Genomic DNA, 17,375 nt, shown 5'->3' on the forward strand with positions numbered 1-17,375 from the left:
AGGTCCTTTTCATATGAACTATCAATATCCCAACCACTGAGCTTGCAAAGTAAAATTTTCTATTTCCTTTTTAAAACATGCATGATACAGGATAATTATAATAAACACTACAAGTACCTTTTACTCAGTTCATGAAACTGATATACTAAAAACTGGTTCTAATTTGTATTTTCCAAATCATTTTTCAAACTAACAGGATCTGAATGCAAATGTACTCTCAGAAGTTTTTGTTTTTTTAGCCTAGTTACAAGATCACTTCTTGAAATAATTCAGTTAGCTAGTGTCAGGTGACCTAAGGATACCCAAGTTTTAAACCACAGCTCTCAGCTCTCTGCCCTGCAACCCAGCCTTCAAAAAGTTCAAGTCTAATTATAGGATATAATACTATCCTAATTATAACCATCAAGAATCGTTTCACAGAATGGGAAACATGAAACAATGTGGGTAAAGTACTGCTAAAAAACATCTTGTGGGTACGGGGCAGGTAGGTGACATCACCCAGGGAAATAAAATGAGCATTTACAGAACAACACAAGGTATAATTAGATGCCGAAAATCTTCTGCTGTTTTTGAGATTCGGTATTTTTAACTTATTTATCTATGGCTATTTTGGTTTTCTGCTCTTCTATCCAATGTATGACCTGGAGAAAAACTTTAGTTACATTTGTTCTGGCTAGTGAAAATTATATGCCATTTCAACATACATTTTTAATAGGCCTCTTCAAAGGCATTTCAGGACATTGTCAGATTACAGTTTTACTGTTGAGAAGTATTCACCTTTTTCTTCTTTTAATAATTTTCACAACCTAAAAATATATATCCTCATTACAGAAAAAAGTTAAAATACAGAGAAAGTAGAAGAATGACATACTCCAACTCACTACATATTAGAAATACAGAGTTGAGTTTTATACCTTTACTCAAACACATGAATCATACAAAATAAAAGTTTTAAAAATCATTTTCCCCCTTGGACCAGGAAAAAGACAAAATTGCCTGTTCTTGCCACTTCCATTTAATATTGTACATGAAGTCCTAGCCAGAGTAACCAGGCAGGAAAAACAAAGGCATTCAAATAGGAAAGGTCCTAAAGAGTAAAACTACCTGTTTATAAATGACATAAGCCTATATATAGAAAATTCTAATACATACACACACACAAAATTGTTATTAGAGTTAATAAATGAATTCAGCAAAGTTAACAGGATACAAGCAACAGAAAAATCACTTGCAAAGAACAATCCAAAAAGGAAATTAAGGAAACAATTCAATTTACAATTGTATCAGAAGGAATACTTTAGAATAAATTCAACTAAGGAGGTACATGACTGACACACTTAAAACTACAAAAAAAAAAAAAAGTTAAGAAATTAAAGAATACTTGAGAAAAACATCTCATGGGGTGCCTGGTTGGCTCAGTGGGTTAAAGCCTCTGCCTTAGGCTCAGGTCATGATTCCAGGGTCCTGGGATTGAGCCCTGCATTGGGCTCTCTGCTCAGCAGGGAGCCTGCTCACCCCTTCTTTCTCTGCCTGCTTCTCTGCCTACTTGTGATCTCTGTCTGTCAAATAAATAAATAAAATCTTAAAAAAAAATCTCATATTCATGGATCTGAAGAGAATACTAGTAAAATGGCAATATTGCCAAAGGCAATCTACAGATTCAGTGCTATCCTATCAAAATCTCAATTTTTTTTATTTTTTATTTTTTTGCAGAAAGGGAAAAGCCAATCCTCAAAGTCATATGGAATTGCAAGGAGCCTTGAAGAATCACACTTCCCTATTTCAAAATTTATTACAAAGCAACAGTAATCAAAATAGTGTATACTGCCATATGATTAACCATACAGACCAATGTATTAGAACTGGAAGTCCAAAATAAACACATGTCAAATGATTTTCAACAAGGATGCTAAGACAGACCGTTCAATGGAAAAAGAACAGTCTCTTCAACAAAAGGTGATATCTACATACCCAGTTATCCCTAACTCACATGTATCCCTACCTTGCATGAGATTTTTAGAACTCAAAATGAATCAATGGCCTAAACATAAGAACTAAAACCATAAAACTCTTAAAAGGAGACAGAGGGGTAAATTTTCATGAATTTCAATTTGACAATGGATTCTTAGATAAAACACCAAAAGCACAAGTAACAGGAAAACTGAACATCAAAATTCAAAACTTTTATGCATATTTTTATGCATACATATGTATACTAACAAGAGAATGAAAAGAGAACCTAGAGACTAAGAAAAAATATTTGCAAATCACATATCCGATAAAGAGTTTAATATTCAGAATATAAAAAGAAATCCTACAACTCAACAACAAAAAGACAAATGACCCAATACAGAAATGGAGCAAAGGACTTAAATATTTATCCAAAGAGGACAGAAAGAAACGGCCAATGAGCACATGAAAAAATGCTCAATGGCATTTAGTCATTAGGGAAATGCAAACCAAAACTACAATGAGATATCACCTCACAGCCATTAGATGACTATTAAGAAAAAAGGAAATTAACAAATGTTGGCAAGGCTATGGAATACAAATAGAACCCTCATACACTGTTGCTGAGAACATAAAATGGTGCAGCCACTGTAGAAAATGGTTTGGTGGTTTCCCAACAAGCTAATCATAGAGTTACCATATGACCATGTGATTCCACCTGTAGGTATAAGACTCAAAAGAACTAACAACAGACGTTCAAACAAAATCCTGTACATGAATGTTCACAGTTCACAGTACCATTCACCTTTCGTGATAGCCAAAAGATAGAAACTGTTCAAATGTCTATGAACAGATGAGTAAATAAACAAAATGTGGTATACCCAAGAATTAAATAATTCGTACATCAAAGGAGTGAAGTACTGATTCATGCTACAACACAGGTGAACTCTATGTTGAAAGAGGCCAGACACAAAAGGCCACATAAAATTGTATGATTCTATTCAAATGAATAAGCAAATCCATAGAGATAGAAAGCAGATTTATGGTTGGTAGGGATGAAATGGAGGAGGTAAGAGGGAGTGGCTACTTAATGGGGATGAGATTTCCGTTTAGGGTATTAAAATTTAGAGCAACATAGTGATGAGACTGTACAACATCCTGAATGTACTAAATGCCACCGAATTGTACACTTTAAAATGGTTAAGTTTTATGATAGTGTATTTTATCATAATATAAATATTGCACTACACTACTTTAAAAATATATGTCTCTAAGAGTTTTCCATGTAAATATATATAAAAACAATTCACTGCTTTTTAACTACTCTACAGTATTCAACAGTACAAACATATTATAGATGATTGAACCATTATTATTTTGATGAACACAAAGATGGTTTCCAATTTTTTGCTGTTAAAAACAATGCTACAATGAAAATACCAGTACATGTCTATGTACAAGAGTGTGGATTTCTTTGGGGAAAAATACTGATCAATGGATTTACTAGACAGAAGAATCTACATGCATTTGAAGTTTTGTTTTGTTTTGTTTTGAAGATTTTTAAGTAATCTCTATATTCAACATGGGACTCAAACTCATAACCCCAAGACCAAGAGTTGCACACTCCACTGACTGAACCAGCCATGCACCCCTCCATCCATTTAAAGTTTTAATAGTCACATCAACTTGCCCTCTGAAAAGGCCTCCACGCAAGAAAAATGTACACCTATCTTCACTAATACTTGGTATTATCAAACTTTTCAATCTTTCAATTTTCAATCAGCCCAATGGGTGAAATTTTTCTTTGGTTATAGTTGAACACCCTTCATATTAGAGAGGTGGTCCACCAAAGTGATCGTAAGAACAGATTCTTAAACCATCTGGATTCATATCCTGGCCCTGCCAATTACTACCCTGGGGACTTCAGGCAAGTCTTAACTCACTGTGCCTCAGCAGAAAATGGTGATGATGAGAGTCCTTACACATCAGAGGGGCACACTAACAAATAAATGAGTTAAAATATGAAATAAGCTTATATTAATACACAGCAAACACAGTAAATGATTGTAAGGCATTCCCGTACATTATGTCTGTTGGCTGTTGATTTTCCTTGTTACTTGTCTATTTGTTTCTTTTGTCAATCATCCCCCTTCTTGGCTAATGTTAACAGTGGTGGCCCAGGTGTTGATATTACAGTTGAATTTATTTTATTTCTTTACATTTTTATGTATTTCCAAAATTCTTTACAATAAGCATAATTATTTTGATGATCAGAAAAAAAGAAGCACATTCGAGATGTCAACATAAGTAACTTTTTAAAATTCTTCATAGTTAAGGAAAAATTATTTGTCAAAATTGGTAAAAGACTCATAATATTTATTTTCTAAAACAATCAGCTGACAATTTATTAACTTACATAATCTTTTTAATAGTATTTTATACTCATTTATAACTATAAACATGATAAATACACTAGAAAAAACTTTCATAAGTTTATGACTTGTCTCACAAATTAGAGAGTATTTTATAGGTACCAGAGTATTTGGTATGCAAAGCAGTCAAATGTTTTTGACTGAAATCACAGCAACGACGTTTGATTATATTCAAATCAGAACAGGAATCACTACCACACTTGACATCTCCATTGATAAAACCAGAAAATGTTCTTTAGATTCATAATATCATAAACTCAAAAAGTACAGGAAGTCTATTTAGAATCTTCACAATTTTTACCTAACCAAAACGCACACATGGTAATAAATTTTATTGGTTGAAAGAACCTATAAAAGTCCTCTCATATGCTGATTTTAAAAATATATTTTACAATCAAGAAACTGAACCAAAATATAAAGGGAACAATAATTAAATAAGGAAAGTACTCTTTTGAATCTAGGGAAAGTGAACGCTGCATGCATAACTAGATACCATCACAAATGTTATTCATCAGAAATATACTTGTATCATGTACAAAACTGAATTTCAGATGTATTAAAGATAATCTTTAAAAAATTTTTTTAGAAATAAATTAATGAGAATTCGAGTACTTAAAAGTAGGAAGTCCATACTAAGCAACACAGAAAAACCAGGAATTTTTTTTTTTTTGAAGATTTTATTTATTTATTTGACAGAGAGAGATCACAGTAGACAGAAAGGCAGGTAGAGAGAGAGAGAGAGAGGGAAGCAGGCTCCCTGCTGAGCAGAGAGCCCAATGCGGAACTCGATCCCAGGACCCTGAGATCATGACCTGAGCCAAAGGCAGCGGCTTAACCCACTGAGCCACCCAGGCACCCAAAAATCAGGAATTTTAAAAGGGAAATAAATGCTTATTATTAAACTATGTAAAAATGAAAAATATTTGAATGGCAAATATACAAACAAAAACTGGAATACTAAAATATACTGGAAAAATCTGTTTCAAGCATTTACACCAGAGTTCCTATCCCCAACATAAAAGAGATCCTAGAGACAGAAAGGAAAAATCTGAATGACCAACAGCATAAAAGATTCTACTTTATAAAACTGGAAAATACAAACTGGAGCCTAGACCATCAGAATAATAAACATTAAAAAGAGGAGAATTCAAGAAATGGGCATGCACAACACTGCTAGTAAAGCTATAAATTAACCATTCTGGGTAGTAAAATGAAAATATCTTAAAATTAGAAAAATCTATATTTGGGGGTGCCTGGGTGGCTCAGTTGGTTAAGCATCTGCCTTCAGGTCTGGTCATGATTCAAGGATCCCCCGATTGAGCCCTACCACCTCTGGCTTCCTGCTCAATGGGGCGTCTGCCTCTCCCTCTCTCTCTGTCCCTCCCCCCGCCCATGCTCTCTCTGTCTCTCTTAAATAAATAAATGAAATCTAAAAAAAAAAAAAAAAAAAAAAAAACAAGAAAGAAAGAGGGGCTCCTGAGTGGCTCAGTGGGTTAAAGCTCAGGTCATGATCTCAGGGTCCTGGGACTGAGCCCCACATCAGGCTCTTTGCTCAGCAGGGAGCCTGCCTCCCCCTCTCTCTCTGCCTGCCTCTCTGCCTACTTGTGATTTCTGTCAAATAAATAAATAAATAAAATCTTAAAAAAAAAAAAGAAAGAAGGAAGGAAAGAAAAACCTATATATGCTTTAACCTAAAAATAAAAGCACCAGTTCATCAGTCATTCAAGTAAAATATTTACTAAAGCACTGTTTTTAAGAATAAGGGGAAGTAACCTGAATACTTTAAAAGAAGAAAGGGTGAATAACGGGTATATTCATATTCTGCAATATTATGCAGCTTGCTTTTATAAAGGAAGCAATTTGATTTATACTCACCTGGAGAGACACACAGATTGAGAAAAGTAAGCTGCAAAAGAATGTGTATGGTAACAGCCCCATTTTGCTAAAAACTAAACACATCTAAAACATCTATACACATTCATAAATGTGTGGCACAGAAGGACAGATGCAACACTGGTTATCAGAGACTGGAAATGAAAAGAGAGAAAACTATCCTTATACACGTTCAACTCACTGTTTTAACAATTACACTGAGCACACACTACTTTTATAATTTAAAAACAAAACTTTAGGAATGAATGCCTAAATAAAAGAATATCCTCCCCACCATACAAATGGAAGAAAATCTGGCAAATAGAGAAAAAAAAAAAAATTAACAACATCCAGAGCCTTACCACCCGAGATGATAACCACTATCAACATATTTTGGTGCATTTCATTTTATTACATATTTATAGGACTGGTTTTTAAATCACTGTATGTTAACATATACCAAAGCACACAGAATTCATACTCTCATTTTGTTCATTTAATGCTTTAATATTATATTTTTACATGTTATCAGAAGTTACTTTGTGAACAATTTTTATTGGCTATATAATATACAACTTTATAAATATACCATAATTTACTTAAACATAATACTCTGGGGGGCGGGGTGCCTGGGTGGCTCAGTGGGTTAAAGCCTCTGCCTTCAGCTCAGGTCATGATCCCGGTATCCTGGGATCGAGCCCCACATCGGGCTCTCTCCTCAGCGGGGAGCCTGCTTCCTCCTCTCTCTCTCTCTCTCTCTCTCTGCCTGCCTCTCTGTCTACCTGTGATCTCTGTCTGTCAAATAAGTAAATAAAATCTTTAAAAAAAAATACTCTGGGGGCATTGAAGTTATTTCTAATTTTGTGCAAACGATGTCTGAACTTCAGAGTATTAGCCCTATCAGACTCCCAAAAAGTATTACTGGCGAAAGAGTATGAACATTCAAAAATATTCCTGAAACATGTGCTCAAAACTGCTTTCCAGAAAGTGTGTACTAACTACCAACAGCTATGAAGGCAAATTCCCTTCACAGAATTCATATCAACAAAAACTGTTACAATTTTTTTTTTTGCTAATGTGACAGACAAATAATGGTATATCTTTTTATTTTTTTTTAAGATTTTATTTCTTTACTTGAGAGAAAGAGCACATGAAAAGACAGAGGAGAAGCAGACTCCCTGCTTAGCAGGGAACCCAACATTGGGCTCAATCCCAGGACCCTGGAATCATGACCTAAGCTGAAAGTAGCTGCTTACCCGACTGAGCCACCCCGGTACCTCTGTTATTTTAATATGCATTTAAAAAATTTTTAATGAAACCACATGATTTACATAAACACATACACACACACAGTCACCTATGTCACTTTTTGTGAATTTTGCTATTTTTGCCTTTTTTGTCCATAACTGAATAAAATGCACCATCCTCAATTTCTATTATTCTACTAACAGTCTCAATTTGGCTTATGATATGATCAAGACTTTTAAATCAGGGGAAGTGGTTCATTAAGAACAGAGTATAAAAGCAATACCAAACGACCACAGACACTAAAATTTTTCAGCTTGAATCACAAGAGCTATCAACATTATTAAAAACACAATACATTTTAGAACAATTACTCAAACGGATACCTGCTGAATTCCAAGGCACAAGTATAAGATACTGTCTGGATCATATTTTTCACCATTTGGTCTCCGCACCTCTTGGATAAACTGGCATAAACCCAAACTCAACTCAGCGAAAGTGCAGGACAGAATATCTTCCTTCAGCTTGATAGAACGGACTATGGAAAGGTAGAAAACATCTGAAATATTAACTTATTAAAAAACATTAACTTATGAGAAACACAGTAACATTATTCATTGAAAAACTACTGACTACTACTGTGGGCTCAGGCACTGTAGTGTACACTGGTGAGTACATAGATTACAGACAAACCCGATCTCAAGGCTTTTTCAGTTAAAGAAATAAAAACAATGCAGCGCATCATGTCTAACAGGTGCTATGACAGGGACTGAATTTAAGAAGGATTCTAGGAAAGCATCTGACAGGGAAGGGTCAGGTGAGATTCTGGAGGATGCGACACAAATGCCAGACCCTGAAAGGTGAAGAAGAGTTAAACAAATGAATAAAGAATTATAATCTAAGGACATAAAAATATTTACCAAAGCATATTACACAAAATACTAGTAACATGAGAGCTGGAGAAATCCAGGTTTTTAAGATCTGATAAATTTAGAAAATAGCAGCATATTATATCTGTGTCTAAAGAATTTTCAAAGACATATAAAAAGAAGTTTATTAAAGGTTCTGAGAATATATGTATAAAAATGCTGTGTAACTTCCTCTAACTCAGATTAGAACAAAGAACACTTCAAATAACATACAACATCTTCATGCCCCTAGAAATGGTGGAATACAGAAAAATGAAGATTGAGGGGACTCAGATGTACAGGACAAAATCAAGAAGGGTAGATCAGGGTAGATTGTTGAAAATCTAACCTAGCATATTAAGGCTTTGAAGACAACTAGGAACTGAATTAATTTTACCAGGAGAGTGACCCAATTTGATTTGCAGAGATCCTAGAGAAATTGCAGATCCTACAATTTGATATGTAGAGAAACTACTCCAGTAGAGACCCTACTTCAATTCGGATTAAAATGGAAGCACTCTTTCTAGTCACTGCTCCTCTGCATTTAGACAAGTTTGCATGTTTTCAAAGACGCACTTGAGCTTCCCTGATTTGGTTTTGCAAAAGGTAAATGGTGGTTCAGAAGGGCAACGACCATGTTTGATCTTTTCACTGAAGTAACGAACTACCATGCATGGTACATACCTGGTACATAAATTCAGTACTTTTTGGAAGAATGAATAGCAGAAATGAGTAGGTATCTCCTATGGTTATCGAATTTAGGCCTGGTAGTCTAATATAATATTACCTCTCCATTCTCCCTACCCCTCTTTCTTTTTTAAAACAAAGAGAACTGTGGTTCAAACTGGGAGTTAAAGGGCCTAATAAACCTCCCTAACAGAAGTATACTTTTATCACTCAGCAGAGATTACACATGATCTGCAGGAACTCAGTGAGTCAGTCACAGATCACAGCAGCCAGCAACTGCTCCAATAAGGAGAGTGACATGTACCTAAAAGCCAGCAGGGTAGACTGAGATGAAGCCAAGAGTGCACGCAATTACCTGGTTGTTAAAAAGAAGTATACCATAGTTGGAAAGAGGCAAAATATCTAGTGACAAAGACATATTCATCCATTCCTGTCATGCCCATCTCATTCCACAAAGATTACAGCAAACGTCTTACATAAAACACAGATAATAAAAAAGGAAACTAAAAACTAAAAACAAAAGTTTAGAATAGGAACTTCAATACCAGGGAGGAAAAAAATTAAAAGTAGGCTCTAAAATTAAACACTGCTGCCCTATGTGAATTGTTTATTGGGTCCCAAATTTCCTGGCACCCAGTCTCACAGAAGTTATTATTAGGAAAAATTCCCACAGAAAAGGAAAGACTTTTCCAGGTATTTTTCTCACCACCACCACCAGAAGCAGAAGTGTTACACTGGGTTCCATGTGGGTTACAGATAAGGGCTCAAGAATACAGATTTGAATCACCCGCATAATGTTAGAGAAAGGAACACAATTCTTCGTATTTGTGTAACAGATTCATGCCCATACAACCTTACCTTTTTAACAAGCTCTTTATAATTGAGAACAGGATATTAACTTCTCTTTTACCATAGAACTCCAAATTTTAAATAATCTCAAATATTCCCATTTACAAATTTAAAATTGGCAATAATATTAAAAGTGATTCACAGAATTCAGACTACAAAGAGAGAAATGATTTTACCTCTACAGCCTGGGTCTGAGGATTCTTGAGAGAGAGCATGGTCTTGAGAACTTCCTAAAGAGTCAGAACACGGGCTAGATGCAGCATGTTCAATACCTGACAAGAAGAGAAAAAGAAATAAGTTTAAATAAAAATGGGAAAATTTAACACCAAAACCAAAGTTGTATGCAGTTTTTGACCTAGTAGGTATCCCTTTTGTATAGACTGATGACTTGAACAATATACCCCCAACCCTCTCAAACAAGACACAAATTCATGCTGTGTATTTACCGCCACATTTCAGATCCCCCTGCTCTTCCTTGGCATTTTTCCACTGAACCCAGTTCTTCCAGGCATTTACCCCATACATGTATTTCAGTGTCATCCCAGACACTGAACACCCCTGAAAGGCTCCTTGAATAAGACTTCTGGGCTCCACAGCTACTATAGACTTCTTCCGTCCCTGTAAGAATTTTGAAAATTCACAGAATATAAAATTTAGTTCTGAATCTTTAAGAAACACAGTTCTCAATGAAAGAAGGGAATAAATTTACAGAACACACAATTTACTATTAGACCCTAAAGATTCAAGTTCTTCAAGCTAGAAAGAGTTTTAGAGGTTAATCAAAACCGCATGAGGAAAGAAAAAAAGAGAGAGTTGAAATACAGAACTCTAATAATTTCTAACATTCAAGTACTCACTATGTTCCAGATACTGAACCCACCCAATGAGGTATGAATAACCATTATTACCACTCAGGTCTACTTCATGGAACAGATGAGCAGATCCATTCCGGGATACAAAACAAGACCCCATATATTCTCTAATTACAACCAAATCAAACTAGAAACCAATAATGAAATGATGTTAAGAAAATCCTCAAGAATTAGAAATTAAACAACACATTTATAAATACCCATGGTCAAAGAAGAAACCATAAATGCAATTAGAAAGTATTCTGAACTTCAATGAAAATGAAGACATCAATTTTTCCCCCACAGTGCTAAAGCTTACAATGACATTTATAATATTAAAATGTTTCTATGAAAAATAAATCAAAGTCTAAAATCAAGAATCAAAGCTTTACTTTATGAAACTAGAAAAAAGTAGACCACATTAAAACCCAAAGAGGGGCGCCTGGATGGCTCAGTCAGTTAAGCATCTGGCTCTTGAGTTCAGCTCAGGTCATGATCTTGGGGTCATGAGATCAAGCCCCACATCAGGCTCCACACTGGGCATGGAGCCTGCTCACCTGCTTGGGATTCTCTCTCCCTCTCCCTATGTCTGCCTTTCTCTCTGTCTCCACCCACACACTAAAAATAAATAAATAATAAAACCCAAAGTAAGGAAAACTAAAGAAATAATAAAAATAAGGGAAGAAAATCAATGAAAATGGGATAGAGAAAAAAATAATAAAATTAAAAAGCTGGTTTTTTCAAAAGATAAAAAAAAAAATCAATACATTTCTAGCTAGAATGGTCAGGAAAAAAAAAAGACAGAAAACATAAATTACCAATACCTGACCCTAGATACATTAAAAGGGGAGTTAAGAGAATGCTGTCATGCCCATAAACTTGATAAGGCAGACGAAGGAATTTCCTGAAAGATACAAACTAACAAAGCTTGCTCTAGAAGAGATAACCTAAACAGCCATAAACATTTAATTCATAGTTTAAAACTTTCCTACAAAACCCCTGTAGACCCACCAGTTAAATTGTATCAATTTTCTTTTAGAAAACAGAAAAGGAGTAAACACTAACTCCCACTGTACAATGCTACCATTACGTTGAGAACAAGGTCAAAGAATCATTACAAGACTACAGATCAATCTCTCTCTTCAATGGAAACATTTATAAAACCTTAACAATATATTAGCAAACTGAATCCAGCAACAGATAGAAGAAAAAATACATCAGAAGAAAGTAAGGTTTATCCCATGAATGCAAAGTTAGTTGACTGTTTTTAAGAATTAATGTATGTCATCATTTTAATAGACTCAGAAAGGAAAAACCAGATAAGTATCTCAATAGATTCAAGAGAGCCACCTGACAAATTTAACACAAATCATGATAAAATTTTTCAGCAAATTAAAAATAGAAGAGAACTTCCTTCCTGATAGGGGCCATCCACAAGAAACCTACAAGTAATATCACAGTTATTATGGCAAGACTGAACACTTGCCCTAAGATTGAGAACAGGCATGAAAATCTGCTCTCATCACGATTATTTCAACGCTGTATTGAAAGTTAGTACAATACATAAAAAAATCCTAGCTAGTACAATACATTACAAAAGAAAAGAAAAAAGAAAGTACATTAAGATTGGAAAGGAAAAAGTAAAACAATCTTTATTCACAAATAACAGGATTGTCTAGGTACAATATCCTAGACTTTAATCGAGCAAAATCATAGTACATATAATAGATAAAAAGAAATCTTGGGGTGCCGGGGTTAAGCACCCAACTCTTGATTTTGGCTCAGGTCGTGATCTCAGGGTCGTGAGATCAAGTCCCACCAACAGTGGACAACACTCGCAGCAGGGGTATCTGCTTGAGATTCTCTCCCTCTGCCCTTCCCCCAGCTTGTACTCTCTCACTCTCTCTCTAAAATATATAAAATTTTTCAGAAAAGAAAAAGTATCATGTTAACTGGAATTTAAAGAAAACCTTGAAACAAAAAAATAAATTAAGAAATAAATTAAAAATAAAAGAAAAAAAACCTCTATTTTTATATGAGAATGAATACCAGAAAATGAAATTTAAAATATTACTACTTAAAACAGGATCAAAATAAATTTCAAATACTGATTAGATAAATTTAGCAAAGTATGAGACTTGAACAGTATAAAACACTTGTTGTTGTTGTTTTATAAAGATTTTATTTATTCATTTGACAGAGAGAATGAGTACAAGCAGAGAGCAGCAGACAGAGTGAGAGGGAGAAGTAGGCTCTCTGCTGAGCAGGGAGCCAGATGCAGAACTCGATCCCAGGACCCTGGGATCACACTTGAGCCGAAAGCAGCCACTTAATGAACTGAGCCACCCAGTGGTCCCTAAAACACTGCTGAGAGAAATTAAAGATGATCTAAATAAAGGAGAAAAATACCATCTTCATAGATCGGACAGCTCAAAATTGCTAAGATAGCAATTCTCTGCAAACTGACCTATGGATTCAGAACAACCCCAACCAAAGTTCTAGCACGTTTTGTAAAAATTGACAAGTTGATTCTAAAATTTATATGGATATGCAAATGATGATTTTGAAAAAGAACAAAGTTCAAAGACTTACACTCCTGATTTCAAGACTCATTATAAAACTACAATAATCAAGACATCTGGTACTGTATTAAAATATACAAAACAGACATTATTAAAATAGACATAGTTCCCTATTCAAGGGAACAGAACAGAAATTCAGAAATAAACTGACACATATATGGTCAGCTGATTTTAACAGAAGTGCAACACAGGGGCGCCTGAGTGGCTCAGTTAAGCATTCAACTCTTGATTTCAGCTCAGGTCATTATCTCAGGGTCCTGGGATCAAGCCCCACGTCAGGCTCTGTACTTAGTGCAGAATCTTCTTGGAATTCTCTCCCTCCCCCTTCCCTCTGCTTCTCCCCCTGTGCTCTCCTTCTCTCTCTCTCAAATAAATAAATTTTTTTTTTAAGTGCAATGTAATTCAATAAGGGAAAGCATAGTCTTATCCAAGATGGTACTAACCAACTGGACATCACAAACAAAAACAAGAAACCTTGACATTTTACTCAATTCATACATAAAAATAATCCTGGAATGACATATATAAGCTAAAGTATAAAACTAGAAGAAAACATAAGAGAGTATCTTAGTTCTCACAGGTTAAGCAAAGACTTTTACATGGAATACTAAAAAGCATGAATCATAAAAGAATAAAAAATTGATGATTAAAAAAAAGGACTTTTACAAAATCACAAAAGTTCTGCTCTTCACCATTAAGAAAACAGAAATGAAGTTGCAGAATAGGAACAAAAGTCATGTCTGAGAAAAGAATTATGTCCATAATAAAGAACATAACTCAGTGAGATGACAAACCCAGTTTAAAAAATGAGCAACAGTTCTAACAGACACTTTACAAAAGAAGATATAAGAATGACAAATATGCACATGGAAAGATGTCCAACATCATCAGTCATTAGGAAAACATAAACTAAAGCCACAGTGAGATACCACTACACACTGGCTAGAATGGCTAAAATTAACTGACAATACCAAGTATTAGCAAAGTCATGGAGCTGATTGGAACTCATACATTCTTGATGGGAATTCAAAACGGTATCAGCTATTACTTTGGAAAACCATTTGATAAGCTTTCTTACAAAGTTAAAAACACACATACTGTAAGACCTAGCAATCCCACTTCTGTGTGTTTTTCCTCAAATGAAACTGTATGTTCACACAGACATTTTATATCTAGAATGTTCATAGCAGCTGTATTTGAAATAGCCCAAACCTGGAAATAACCCAAAATTTCCAACCGTTAAATGAATTCTGGTTTGTCCATACAATGAAATGCTACTCAGAAATAAAAAGGAATAATGGCCTTCTGATACATGAAACAACATAAGTGAATCTCCAAAACATTATGCTAAGTGAAAGAAGCCAAACAGGGAAGACTACAAATTATGTAATTCCATTTATATGAAATTTTTTTAAAAAGGCAAAGCAGTACCATTTTGCATCAACTTGCAAAGGAGATTGGTGGTCATCAGGGGCTAGAGAAAACTGATTCCAAAGGTCATGAGGGAGCTTTTGGGACAGTGGAAGAGCTAGCTATGGTTATGGTGGTAATTACATACTGAATATGTATGTTGAAGGTCATCAAATTTTATACTTAAAATTTATAAATTTCTGGATCCAATTATAACTCCAAAGAAATAATTTTTTAAAAATAAGGCTATTAGTCTTTCAGTTTTAGTATGGAAAAATCCTGTCAATATAATAAACAGTCCATGTGAATTTCACTATTATACTATATTATAAAAAAAAATAATAATAATAAACTTCATTGTTATAATATGTAAAAAAGAAAAAAAAAGTTAAATTTAGAGACTTTAAAAAAAGTGTACAACGAGGATTATAAAAAACTTTTTGAAGTAAAATAGAACAAAACACCCTCGAATATAAAAACAAAAGAAAAAGACCATGATAAAAGAAATACAAAGTAAAAGGTAATGGTCTCTTTTTAACAACAGCTGTCTGTCATATTACTGTTATTCTGAGTTCATCAATTATAATACAAATACATTTACAGAATTTTACAAATTCATTAAAATGTAATGATTGCCTGGCACATACAAAGGTGTTGTGTCATACACTATTGTGGAGTGGCAGGAATGCTGCCCTTTCTTGTGTCTGTATAGCTGAAGCCTGGACCAAGAGTAAGTACATGCTCCTAACTCATCAGACCCCCGTAACTCCAGAATGACTTATTGTAACGCAAGTGAGTAACACAACAGAGTAACAAACCATCCACTAGTAAACTGTAAATTTTCCTGGTAACCCTTCTATCAGATGGAAAAGGCTTATAATGATGATCCAGATGATGACAATTGCAACAAACACTGAGCAGCTACATAATAACCACATACTAAGCATCTGCCATGTGCTGCACTAGAAAACTTATCTTAGCAACTCGATTACCGAAACATGGAGGTTTACACATCCCTTTAAAATATTCAAAAGATATGGCTCTTGATTATACAAAACAGAAATAAAGGCACAAAAGTACAAGACTGTGTAAAACAATGTATGGAATTCACTAAAAAACACCGAAGGAAAGAAAATGGTAAAAAAATTAAGCTACTGCTTACTCTTCGTCTAGGCTGAGGGAAGCCATCTCTGTGCCGTCGTCTTGTTCGGGAACGAGCCTGGATTCCCTGTCCTTTATTCAGCGGGTCAAAGGATTCTATAATAATTAGCAGAAAGCATAATTTGAGGTAAATAACTCACAGATTCATATAAAGACAGACTGGGGGAGGAAACATCAAGTAATCATCTCTATATTAATTATTTTGTTCATGATAAAATAACTTACTTCTATTCTTAAGAGAAACAAAGGATATAGCACTTAAAAACGTCTTTAAAAATCAAGGAAACCTCCTACATGGTTACTATGGAAAGGTTAAAAAAAATTAACCATTTATTATTTAACCTTCAAAGGTAGGGATCATTTGTGTCTTAGATTATTACACAGTATATCTGCTTCATAATGTCAACGCCAATGTTCTGAAATCAAGAGTATTTTATGTCACACAAACCAGACGGAAAATCTGCTTCCAGATCCTGCTCAGTTTCCCCTTTTGAGAGCGGTTTCAAGTCTGAATCAGCCTCTTGCACAGCATTTGACTTTAAGGCATAATGATTCAACTCTTCCTCCCAGCTATGTGGAGTAGATACTGCCTCTGATTCAAGATCACCACTGTATGTACTTCCTTGGTCTGAAACAGACAGAAAACAAACTCAAAATAAGACAGACTCTATATAGCTGAGAAACCTTCTTGAACTCCGGAATAACAAAACTGAGATATGATTGCTGATTTAACTAGGTACACTAAAGAATGAAAACTTCTTCACCAGCCTCACAAAACTGGCTTCATATTCTTGGTATACACTTCAGAGTATTATCTCAATTAATCCTTAAAAAATCCTTAAAATCCTCACATTAAGTATGTGAGGGGCGCCTGGTGGCTCAGTCATCAAGTGTCTGCCTTCGGCTCAGGTCATGATCCCACAGTCCTGGGATTAAGCCCCACGTTGGGCTCCCCGCTCAGCGGGAAGCCTGCTTCACCTACCCCCAGACGCCCTTCTTGTATTCCCTCTCTCACTATCTTTCTCTTTCTCTGTCCAATAAATAAATAAAATCATAAAAAAAAAAATCCAGAAAGAAAAAAACCAGTATCTGAGGTACCTTTTATTATTCTCATTACATATTAGCATACACAAACACCTGATGCACCCTACAAGTAGCTAAAATTGCAAATATTAAATCCAAGGATACTAATACTTTATGATTTGTATTATTAAATATTTTCTTTTAAAGATTTTATATATTTATGAGAGAAAGAACACAAGTGGGGGGAGGGCAGGGAGGAGGAAGCAGCAGACTTCCTGCTGAGCAGGAAACTTGACAACAGCTCTATCCCAGGACCCTGAGATCATCGCTTGAGCTGAAGGCAGACACTTAACCAACTGAGCCACCCAGGCGCCCCAAGGATTGTATTCTAAGATCTGAAATATA

General features: G+C 34.9%; 1 protein-coding gene across 2 annotated transcripts in view; it reads right to left on the bottom strand.

The window, feature by feature from the left end:
• Positions 1-17,375, bottom strand: part of ZMYM4 (zinc finger MYM-type containing 4) — a 146,926-nt gene that overhangs the window by 8,324 nt on the left and 121,227 nt on the right. For both annotated transcript variants that reach the window (XM_080800227.1, XM_080800226.1), the window contains exons 22-26: positions 16,396-16,575; positions 15,949-16,043; positions 10,390-10,561; positions 10,120-10,215; positions 7,886-8,037 (exon numbers count right to left, since the gene is read on the bottom strand). In XM_080800227.1, coding sequence (XP_080656353.1) covers positions 7,886-8,037; positions 10,120-10,215; positions 10,390-10,561; positions 15,949-16,043; positions 16,396-16,575 — 695 coding nt within the window. The remainder of the gene's footprint in view (positions 1-7,885; positions 8,038-10,119; positions 10,216-10,389; positions 10,562-15,948; positions 16,044-16,395; positions 16,576-17,375) is intronic.

Source organism: Martes martes, assembly GCF_963455335.1.
Source record: "Martes martes genome assembly, chromosome: 4".
Taxonomy (NCBI): Eukaryota; Metazoa; Chordata; class Mammalia; order Carnivora; family Mustelidae; genus Martes; species Martes martes.